The 12,292-nt window shown below is 41.6% G+C and overlaps 1 protein-coding gene across 3 annotated transcripts in view; it reads right to left on the minus strand.

Annotated features, from left to right (window-relative positions):
* bbs2 (Bardet-Biedl syndrome 2) overlaps window positions 1-12,292 on the minus strand; it is a 136,792-nt gene that overhangs the window by 74,478 nt on the left and 50,022 nt on the right. For all 3 annotated transcript variants that reach the window (XR_012101867.1, XM_073069629.1, XM_073069630.1), the window contains exons 5-7: window positions 6,656-6,718; window positions 5,958-6,035; window positions 1,693-1,797 (exon numbers count right to left, since the gene is read on the minus strand). Coding sequence is in view for 2 of the 3 variants with exons in the window: in XM_073069629.1 (XP_072925730.1) it covers window positions 1,693-1,797; window positions 5,958-6,035; window positions 6,656-6,718 (246 nt within the window). In the remaining variant the exon portion in view is untranslated. The remainder of the gene's footprint in view (window positions 1-1,692; window positions 1,798-5,957; window positions 6,036-6,655; window positions 6,719-12,292) is intronic.

The following is a 12,292-nucleotide window of genomic DNA, read 5'->3' on the forward strand; positions in this document are numbered from 1 at the left end:
GCCAGGAATAGTAGTAGATGGTTGGTGACTAGTGACTAGTGGTGTGCTGCTGGGATTGGTGCTGGGTCCTTTGTTGTTTGTCATCTTTTTTAATTATCTGGATGATAATGTGGTGAACTAAGTAGATGTGCAAGTTTGCAGATGACACCAAGATGTGGGGTGTAGTGGACAGCAAGGAAGACTGTCAAAGCTTGGAGCAGGATCTAGACCAACTAGAAAAATGGCAGATGGAATTTAATGCAGACAAGAGTGAGGTGTTGTACCTTCGAAGGACAAACCAAGGTAGGACTTACATGGTGAATGGTAAGGCATTGAAGAGTGCAGTAGAAGAGGGATATGGGGATACAGATCCAGAATTCCTTGAAAGTAGCATCACAGGTAGATAAGATTGTAAGAGGTAAGGAGAGCTGTTGGCACATTGGCCTTCATAGATTAAAGTATTGAGTACAGGAATTGAGACATGGAGGCCTAATTTGGAGTACTGTGTGCAGTTCTGGTTACTGACCTACATGAAAGGTATCAATAAGGTTGAAAAAGTGTAGAGAAAATTTACAAGGATGTTGCTGGGACTTGAGGACAGAGTTACATGGAGAGGTTGAATAAGTTAGGACTTTATTCCCTAGAACATAGGGAAATGAGGAGAGATTTGATAGAAGTATACTGAATTATGAGGGCTATAGTTAGGGTAAATGTAAGCAGGCATTTTCCATGGAGGTTGGGTGAAACTAGGACTAGAAGTCATGGGTTAAGAGTGAAAGGTAAAATGTTTAAGAGGAACATGAGAATGATTTTCTTCACTCAGAGGGTGGTGTGAGTGTGGAATGAGCTGCCAGTGGACGTGGTGAATGGAGGTCTGATTTCAACACTTAAAGAGAAATTTGGATAGATACATGGATGGGAGGGATATGGAGGGTTATGGGCAGGTTAACAGTTTGGCACGAACTAGAACTACCAAAAGACCAGTTTTTGTGCTGTAGTGTTCATGACGTGTTTCACTCTATGACTAAAACAAAATGTTGGGGGAGCTTATCAGGTCAGGCAGAAGCTTTTCGTGGGGGGGAGGGGTGTGGAATGGACTGTCAGTATTTTAGGTTGTGTCTCTTCATATGGACTGCTGTGGTAATGGGAGCATGTGTTGTCATATTCAAGTGTGCCATGGGGAAAGAATTAAACATGAATAATATTTCTGTATAGGAAAAGAATAGCTCAGATAACAGATTATTAAATGAGACTGCTTAAGGAAAAATTTAGGCCAATTAATGCTGAAATATTAATTGTTAAGCAGTCCACATGTAGTAGAGGCAAAATAAAACTCGCCCTAATATGTCCCAACAAAGTCCCTAGGTTTAACTTTGTACATGTCACTCTCATACTAGCTATTCTGTAATTCTTGAATAATATGTTTAATAAAACAAAATTAGTTGTAAGCTGGGAGTCATGATGTGGATCAGAACTTATTAGGGCTTATAACAGTAAGGATACGGGAAAGCACTGTTCCCAAAGAAAAGATCTTCTCCATTTAACCCTCTAAATCAGTAAGACTCCAAGACACATTTTGAGAAGCATTACGTTCCCCACGCTGCTCATTGAATAATTCTCATGATTAGTTTGATACCCCCAATACATTTATTCACTTTTAACATTTGGAGAGTAAAAAACTCAGCCATTACAAGGCAACATTACATCATGCACCTTAATTCTCCAGTAGCGTGTAACTCGGTCATATACTCCTACAGTGCCATTTGCCAGGGCATATCCAAATCGACTTCCACGCATGTGACACAGTGCTGTGATAACCTGTAAAGGGAAAATACAAACATGAAATACCTTGCTGAAAATAAACACTATTTATGAATACTGGCATATCAGAAAAGCCCAACATTATGGAAAAGGGTAAAAATTTATTTAGTTTAGTTAATTAAGGCAAGGCTTCCTTTGTAAACCTTCTGGTTTAAGATGGCGTTACTGAAGGCGTACAACAGCTTACTGCCAGTTCAAAAGGCAAGAGATTCCATTATGAACATCAGTTATAACATCTTTTCTGAAGTAAATTGTGGTGCTCTATTGTAAGAAGGCAGGTAGAGGTGAGGCTGGTTCGGGAGATGAGCCGTGTTGGGACAATGCCAGATGCAACGTGTTCGAACCGGGCTCACAGATGGAATTTGTATCACTGCAGGAGATGGAGCAAGCGACTTGGAGAGGAGCTGATGCGGAAGAGCTTCAATACCCAACCACCTCTCCTGGGTGCGAGGATGGATCACTTCAAGCTCCGAACCAACTTGGTTGGAATGGCTTTGGGCTGGGTGGCCCAAGCATATCGTGGTGCTGGGGTTCGGGTCCAAGAGTGAGGTACTACCCTGTGCTTGGACAATTTAAACACCGGCACAGATAGTCTGAAAGCCCGACTGTCAGGAACAGGGGTGAAGGAACAGGGCTGATTTGTTTGTTCTCCCATGAATGTTCATTCCTTTCTCTGTGAACTGAAACAGCCGCTGTGTATTTTTGCCCTGTTGGTGTGATGAATGGGGACCAAGGCTTGGGCCTAATTCGACTGCTCCAGGAGTGGATCTGGGAACTCAGTCTGGTTCAGAATGCTGATGGCTTGCTTCTTTTGTTTGCGTGATTTTTTTTCTCTCTCTCTCTTTCTCTGCACAGTGGTTTTAGTCTTTTTGTTTTAAATTGGGTTATTCAGGTTTCTTGCTTTGTGGCTATCTGTAAGCAAACAAATCTCAAGGTGTACAAATTATTTATTATCAAAAAATATATATGATTTGAATCTTCAAATCTAGATGAAATCCAAAATGATAACACTGTAATAGTCATCTTCTGACACTAGAGGATTCTATTATCCACTGGATCTCATTACTGTCCCTTCTAAGTACTGCCTTAGTGTGGAACTCCACATATTAATAAACCGAAACATATTACCAGGTGTAAATAGAAACTATTTCTATTTATACCAATAACCAAACTGTTAACATTGATCAATGTTATCCAGTGTCATCTGAGATGTATTGCTCCTATTAATAATGTGACAAAAGTACTTTCAACAAGGTTCACCGAATTTGTCAAACTATCAGCAGCTGCACAAATAGCATGCAACAGGAAATTGCATTTTCCTATATGTCCTTGGAAAGGTAATGCTAAGCCACCTTCTTGAATTGCTGTAGTCCTTTAACGAATGTACTCCTACTACGTAGTTGGAAGAATTTCAAGTTTAGGACCAGTGATATACTTTCAAGTGAGGATTCTGGAGGGAAACCTGCAGCTGATGGTCTTTCAAAGCACATTTTGCCTTTGCCATTCTTGATGAAGGTAGGGTACAGACTTGGGAGATGTCTTTTGGATAAGTACAGCAGAGGATTTATAGATGGCAGCCAATGAGCCCTTCTTGGACTCGTTTAGGATGGTGAATGGGAAGCTAAAAAGTGGACTGCTGTCCTAGATGGTGTCAAGCTTCTTGCGAAAAGTTGGAGCTGCTCTTATTTGAGCACATGGAGGGTCTTGCATCATGCTCCTAACTTCAGCCTTGTGGATTATGAAAGAATTCCTGCAAATATGGGATGACTGATCTTTAATAACCACAATCAACTTCTTTTAACTTCAATTACTGGATTAGTTTCCCCTTGGCTGCCATTAACTTCAGTTTACTGGGACATGCTGTAGCAGACTTGGTCAATATATGGAAAGATGAGAAAATAACTCTGATCTCTACCTTGCCGAGGCACAGTGACAACTTGCTGATACCTCCACTTATTTACTCCACTAAGGAGCACCAGGCTACTGTCTCCCACACCATCACCAACCTTATCAGCTCTGGAGATCTCCCATCCACTGCTACCAACCTCATAGTTCCAATACCCAACACTTCCCGTTTCTACCTCCTCCCCAAGATCCACAAACCTGCCTGTCTAGGTAGATCCATTGTCTCAGCTTGCTCCTGCCCCACAGAACTCATTTCTTCATACCTCGACTGTTTTATCCACCCTTGTTCAATCCCTTCCCACCTATGTTGGTGACACTTCTCACGCTTTGCATTTTTTCAATGATTTTAAGTTCCCCGGTTCCCACCGCCTTATTTTCACCATGGACGTCCAGTCCCTAGATACCTCCATCCTGCACCAGGAAGGTCTCAAAGCTGTCCGCTTCTTTTTGGATTCCAGACCTAACCAGTTCCCCTCTACCACCACTCTCCTCCGTCTAGCGGAATTAGTCCTTACTCTCAATAATTTCTCCTTTGGCTCTTCCCACTTCTAAACCAAAGCTGTAGTCATGGGCACCCGTATGGGTCCCAGCTATGCCTGCCTTTTTATTGGCTTTGTGTAACAGTCCATGTTCCAAGCCTATATGGGTATCCGTCCCCCTCTTTTCCTTCGCTACATCAACGACTGCATTGGCGCTGCCTCCTGCACACATGCTGAGCTCATTAACTTTGCCTCCAACTTTCACCCTGCCCTCAAATTTACCTGGTCCATTTCCGACACCTCCCTCCCTTTTCTTGATCTTTCTGTCTCCATCCCTGGAGACAGCTTATCTACTGATATCTACTATAAGCCTACTGACTCTCACAGCTACCTGGACTATTCCTCTTCCCACCCTGTCTCTTGCAAAAATGCCATCCCCTTCTCTCAATTCCTCTGTCTCCACCGCATCTGCTCTCAGGATCAGGCTTTTCATTCCAGGATGAAGGAGATGTCTTACTTTTTTAAACAAAGGGGCTTCCCTTCTTCTACCATCAACTCTGCTCTCAAATGCATCTCTCCTATCCCCGCACATCTGCCCTCACCCCATCCTCCCGCCAACCCACTCGGGATAGGGTTCCCCTTGTCCTCACCTACCACCCCACCAGCCTCCGGGTCCAACATATAATTCTCCGCAACTTCTGCCATCTCCAACGGGATCCCACTACCAAGCACATCTTTCCCTCCCCAACTCTTTCTGCGACTCCCTTGTCCATTCATCCCCGCCATCCCTTCCCACCAATTCCCTCCTGGCACTTATCCTTGTAAGCGGAACAAGTGCTACACCTGCCCTTACACTTTCTCCCTCACCACCATTCAGGGCCCCAGACAGTCCTTCCAGGTGAGGCGACACTTCACCTGTGAGTTGGCTAATGTGATATACTGCGTCTGGTGCTCCCGGTACGGCCTTCTATATATTGCTGAGACCCTACGCAGACTGGGAGACTGTTTTGCTGAACACCTGCACTCTGTCCGCCAGAGAAAGCAGGACCTCCCAGTGGCCACACATTTTAATTACACATCCCATTCTGATATGTCTATCCATGGCCTCCTCTACTGTCAAGATGAAGCCACACTCAGGTTGGAGGAACAACACCTGATATTCCGTCTGGGTAGCCTCCAACCTGATGGCATGAACATTGATTTCTCTAACTTCCGTTAATGCTGCTCCTCTCCTTCTTACCACATCCCTTATTTATTTATTTATTATTCCCTCCCTCCCCTTTTTTCTCTCTCTCTCTGCCCCTCTCACAATCACTCCTTGCCTGTTCTCCATCTCCCTCTGGTGCTCACCTCCCCCTTTCTCCCTAGGCCTCCCATCCCATGATCTTTTCCCTTCTCCAGCTCTGTATCTGTTTTGCCAATCAACTTTCAGCCTCTTAGCTTTATCCCTCCCCCTCCTGTCTTCTCCTATCATTTTGGATTTCCCTCTCCCCCTCCCACTTTCATATCTCTTACTATCTTTTCTTTCAGTTAGTCCTGACGAAGGGTCTCAGCCCGAAATGTCGACTGTACTTCTTCCTATAGATGCTGCCTGGCCTCCTGCGGTCCAACAGCTTTTTGTGTGTTGCTAAAATAACTTTGCGATACCCATGTGCATCCAGTTGAAGAAAAGCTCAACATTGCTGTAGAATTCACTGAACTATTTGAAGTTTTCAATACTAATTATTGATTCAGATCTATTGTTAAGAGCACTGAAGACAGATTACTTCTTACTTCTGTCTCTGACATTTCTGCCATAATTTCATCATCTTTGAAAACTCTGATGTCAAAGTCCTCTGAGCCAGCCAGAAGCTGTTAAAAAAACAAAAACAACATTAAGTACACTGTTAGGAAGTACAATCTATTTCTTAGCATGCTGGAAACAAACCAGTTGTTCTAATTTGAGCTTGCATGGTTTTACTGTTTATTTGGGCGCCATGATAACATAGTGGTTAGCGCAATGCTATTACAGCTCTGGACGTTTCAGAGTTCAGACTTCAATTCCGGCGCCATTTTGTAAGGAGTCTCTGTACGTCCTCCCCATGGAATACGTGGGGTTTTGCTGGATGCTCCGGTTTCCTACTGTAGTCCAAAGGTGTACCAGGTAGATTAATTGGGCATTGTAAATTATCCTGTGATTAGGTTGGGTTTAACCAGGGTCGTGGGGTTTTTGGGATGGCCATGGCTCTAAGGGCTGGAAGGGCCAATTTGGTGCTGTATCAATAAATAATCAAGGGCACCGTTGAGGTTTGGGACAATCCGGAATAATTGGAAGTTAACATAAGCATTCATGCATAAACACTTCCAAAGTGAATACACACATCTTCAGTCTTTAAGTCAATAAATGATGATTAAGATTAGGAATATTCTACAAATCTCTATTTTTTCCCCTCAGTTGAGAATTATATTTTTGAAAGATGATACAGGCTCACCTCCTTCTTCCCATCACCATCAAAATCACAGAGAGCCAGCGATCGTACATTATCCCCAGTGACCTGTGTAAAATACAAGCATTTCAATCTGTACTGCTTCAAGTATTTGTGTTAACTTTCAGTTTAATTAATACTTGAGACTTGCAGTCTGCAATTTTGGCAAGTATTATATGGACATGGTTTACATGCATTTCACACTCTGAGGCATAGAACATTGGCAATCTACAGGGACCATTACTTCCAATTTTAACAGCAATACAGTGAAGACTTAGAAAATTTCAACAGTAAAAATATTACACCTCAGACTAACTGTATGTGCTCTGTGGGTGGACTCATTTTCATTTAACATGCGATGTGGTGACTATGCATGTATAAATTCCAATAAGTCGCCTCTTTGAATTCACACTAGGGGAGGTCATTCCCCTGCTGTGTGTAGAAAATTATTCACTCAATGAAAATTATTCATGTTAGCACATCAATGGATTTACAAGAGATCACTGCTGTGTTTGTTGGTGAGAAGAGCTTCAAAAATCTCCACAAGCTGACAACACTCGGGGTCTTTGGGAAAGGACTGGTTACTACATCAAATGAAGAGACTCATAATTCATAGAAACATAGAATTCTTATGGTGATGAAGGAGCTCAAATACCAAATCCAAGTGGAATAATACAGTCAGTCCCATTCCCCAGTTTAAATTTCTTTTTGAAGGATGACAGGGTCGGCAGTGAGGGACAGGTCAGTGTTCAGGTCACTGCTCAGTGAGGTTTACTCATCTCTACGTTGAACTGAGGCTGTGCCCTGCAACCAACAGGCTCCTGAATTGGCCATGACTGGCTTCATTAATGGCTGTGAATTCACTTTTGTGAACTTCAGTTCTGAATATGATTTGCTTATTCTTATTATTTGCATGATTTCTTTTTTTCTGCACACTGCTGTATAATGGTCATTTTTTAATGTGTTCTATTGGGATTATTTGATTTGTGGCAGCCTGTAAAGAGATGAGTCTCAAAATTGTACATAGTAAACATACTTTGGTAATAAATGTACTTTGAACTTTAAGCACTGAATTCAAGATCCAAAAATAACCTGCAGCTTTTATCGAAAACTTTAAAATGTGTCTCTTTCTTCTTCTCTAAATTATTAACAAATGGAAATAACTTCTACCTACCTTTTCCAAAACCAGACACAATCTTGAACAATTCTATCAAATCTTCTCTCAATGGATTTTCTTCAAGGGAAGTAACAGCAGCTTCACATATTTAATTTTTCAGGGAATTCTACACCCTTAAATCACCACAGTTACTCTTTTTATAGTATCTCAGGACTTGTACAATGATTCTACAGTTGGATGATCACAACTGGATGCAATACTCCAACTAGGGCTAATTTTAATATTTTACAAAGGTCCAATATAACTTCAGTAGAATATGGAAGAAATACTCAAAAGCACAACAGATTCTACAGATGCTGGAAATCCTGAGCAACACACACAAAATGCTGGAGCAACTCAGCAAGTCAGGCAGCATCTATGGAGGGGAATAAACAGTTAACTTATGGAGCTGAAACTCTTCATCAAGATTAAAGATTCAATGTTATTTCCAGTACACAAGTGTAAAGGAGAATGAAATAGTTTTTACTCCAGATCTGATGCAGCACAAAAACAATATAAGAACACAATAATATAAAATGTACAGTAAGTGTAGATACATAAGATAGCTTATATACATAGACTGATTGTATGTCCATAAAGTGACACTAGGCACAGGAGCGTCTGTACACAAGACGACTCTGACAGGAAATGATAAAGCAGTGGTGGCTGGGAGTGTGGAGGGGTGGATCAGTGAGTGGAGGTGTTGATCAGCTTTACTGCTTGGGAAAGTAACTGTTTACGAGTCTGGTGATCCTGGTATGGTTGCTACATAGCCTCCTTCCTGATGGCAGTAGGACAATCAGTCCATGGAAAAGGTGGGTGGGATCCTTCGTGATGCTACTGGCCGTTTTTTGACACCTCTCTGTATATACACATGCTTTGATGGTGGGTAGGCTAGTGCTGGTGATGCACTGGGTCATTTTGATTACCCGTTGTAAAGCTTTCTCATCTCCCACAGTGCAGTTTCTGTACTATGCAGGGATGCAGCATGTTAGGATGCTCTCTACTGCCCATCTGTGGAAGGATGCGAATAGTGTAGACGTGCAAAGTCCAGCTCTCTGCAGCTCCTCAGAAAGTAGAGGCATTGGTGAGTTTTCCAGATTGTGTAGGATGTGTTACGGGACCGTGAGGGGTTGGGCAAGATGAGCACTCACATGGATTTGAAATCAATGTTCATGCCATCAGGTCAGAGGTCATCGAGACAGAATATGAGGAGTTACCCTTCTGACCCGAGTATGGCCTCATCGTGGCAGCAGCCCTCTACATATTAGTATGGGAATGGGAGGTCGAATTGAAATGAGCAGCCATTGGGACACAGACAAAATGAAGGTGCTTGATGAAGCACCTTCTATGTCTGGTCACACGGATGTAGAGGAAACCATGGCTGGAGCACCGGATACAACAGATAACCCTGAAACACTCACAGGTGAAGTGCCACCTTACCTGAAAGGACTGTTTAGGGCCCTGAATGATGGTACAGGAGGTGCTGTAGGGAGGTGTAACAGTTGTCCCGTTTGCAGGCCAAGGAGGAAGATTAGTGCAGAGTTGATGAGTGGTTAAGGGTATCTTATAGAGAGCAATCCTCATGGGAAGTGGGCAGGGGGGTGGGGGAAGAGAAAGATGTGCTTAGTGGTAGGATCTCATTGTAAGTGGTGGAAGTTACAGAGAATGATATGCCGGTAGAAATACTCAGCAGGTCAAGCAGCTACCTGACCCAATGAGTATTTACAGCACGTTCTTTTTTTTGTTTCAGACCCAGTATCTGCAATTTTTATTTTCATTTGACATAACTTCTCTCATTTGTACACTCACGTCTAAAATCATCAACATGCATAAAGTGTCCAAGCGCCATCTACTAGGAAATCTTCCAATCTGAAAAATTACTGTTTCCTACCACTCTGTGTTTAAGCCAATTTCCTATTCATGCTGTTTATTGTCTTATAATCTGATAGGCATCAATTTTGCTAACCACAATAATGTGGGACTTTATTAGTCCACGTATGCAACATCTACATTTCTATCAATCTTCAAATTTAAAAACAATCAGGTAAGATAACACTGATCTGCTTTTAATAATTCCATGCAAACTTCATCAACTCAAACTTTTCTAAGTGCCTCTTATTGTCTTCCCCAATTATTGTTTCTAAAAATTACCAAAGACTGAGATTCAATTAACAGTTCTGTAGTTTCCTGGCACCTCTATACACGCCTTTTTAAACATTGTTATGCTTTTGCCATTTTTGAGCTCTGGGTACCCAGGGGGGAATAGAAACCATCAGCAATTCATTCTACAACCTCCAACCACCAAGGATGCAACTATCCAAACCAATGACTTTAAATATTGCCATCCTTTGCAGAACCACCTCTGTATCAGTAAACTTTATACCTCCATTCTTTTGAGAATACAACAGCATGTCTTCCCTTGGAAAAATACAATAGAAAATAGCATACCGAACTGCAGAAATTCTCTTCTTCATTCCTGATCAGCCACACCTGTCCTATTCTCCTTACCTACTATTCTCCTACTATAAGTCTACCCAGCGAAGACTTTTTGATTCTCTATATTAACCACCATTAGCTACAGTCATCTTCTTTTCCCACTTACTTTTCTCTGTTTGCCATATTCAGCTCTAGAATCACTCACCTAATATATCAAACACCTTTACTGTTTTCTTTTATCATCTTCCATATCCCGTGTCTTCAATTCTGTGGCACAGTGCAGTAATTTAGATATTCTTAATTCAGGGAGTATATTTAATGACTCACAGGAGCTGATGGAACAACAGCAGAGCAGCTATCTTTATTTTTGCACAGGGAGGAATAGGCCTAATCATTGTAAACAAAAGAGGCAGTGAACAGTTGAAAGGATTGTCCCAAGGTAAGAGGAGCCAGGTCAGTCCAGAAGCATGTACATATTGTCAGAGTCATGGTGGAAAGGCCATAGGAGAAAGAGTGGGGGGAAAAAGGTTATTGGTCAAGACGTTCTTCAAAAAAAAGGGTAATTTTGTTATAAGGCAACAATTGCTTGATTTTGTCAGCCCAAACTTGATTGGCAGCTAAATAAATTTTGAAGCAAAGTTAGTATATTTCAATGGAAACATTTAACTGTAGGATCCACGTTATGAAAACATTTCCATGCCAAGCAAAATTCTTTGGTGTAATATCCTTTATAACTGCAGTTATAATCAAAAAATCTCATCATTACATCCAGAGTATACATTATGCTGCTACTTAGATTTCAATGTTTTCACTGTCTCTGTGCCTTTTAAAAAATTAAAACACAATGTGTTCAGGCAATAAATAACAGTTAATTATGGAAATAAACAAAATTCCTCCCAAAACTGTGGTGATGCAAAAACCCGCTTAACCTTCAGCAAGAAAAAAAAATACTCAAAATAATTACATATATTTCATCTGGCTATCAAACTTGGCCATATCAATGCTTTTATTTGAAAAATACACCTGCATGTATGTCAGTTAATTTATAGAATCTGTTGAAGAATCAAGTTTGATCTTCCATGAGGGTTTAAATCATTTCCTGAAGTGGAATACAACCAGACATGTTTTTCAATCCATTTACTTTACACCTAGAATTATAGAACATTACAGCACAGAAACAGGCCTTTTGGCCCTTCTTGGCTGTGCCGAACCATTTTTCTGCTTAGTCCCACTGACCTGCACCTGGACCATATCCCTCCATACACCTCTCATCCATGTACCTGTCCAAGTTTTTCTTAAATGTTAAAAGTGAGCCCGCTTTTACCACTTCATCTGACAGTTCATTCCACACTCCCACTACTCTGTGTGAAGAAGCCCCACCCCTAATGTTCCCTTTAAATGTTTCCCTCTTCACCCTTAACCCATGTCCTCTGGTTTTTTTCTCCCATAACCTCAGTGGAAAAAGCCTGCTTGCAGGCTCTATCTACACCCATCATAATTTTATATACCTCTATCAAATCTCCCCTCATTCTTCTATGCTCCAGGGAATAAAGTCCTAACCTTAAGTCCCACCTTTCTCTGTAACTCAGTTTCTCAAGTCCCAGCAACATCCTTGTAAACCTTCTCTGCACTCTTTCAACCTTATTAATATCCTTCCTGTAATTTGGTGACCAAATTTGCACACAATACTCCACCAATGCCTTGTACAACCTCACCATAACATTCCAACTCTTATACTCAATACTTTGATTTATAAAGGCCAATGTACCAAAAGCTCTCTTTACTACCCTATCTACCTGTGATGCCACTTTCAGGGAATTTTGTATCTGTATTCCCAGATCCCTCTGTTCTACTGCACTCCTCAGTGCCCTACCATTTACCTTGTATGTTCTACCTTGGTTTTTCCTTCCAAAGTGCAACACCTCACACTTGTCTGTATTAAACTCCATCTGCCATTTTTCAGCCCATTTTTCCAGTTGGTCCAGATCCCTCTGCAAGCTTTGAAAACATTCCTCACTGTCCACTACACCTCCAATCTTTGTATCATC

The sequence above is a fragment of the Hemitrygon akajei genome, chromosome 17 (assembly GCF_048418815.1).
Source record: "Hemitrygon akajei chromosome 17, sHemAka1.3, whole genome shotgun sequence".
NCBI classification, from domain to species: Eukaryota; Metazoa; Chordata; class Chondrichthyes; order Myliobatiformes; family Dasyatidae; genus Hemitrygon; species Hemitrygon akajei.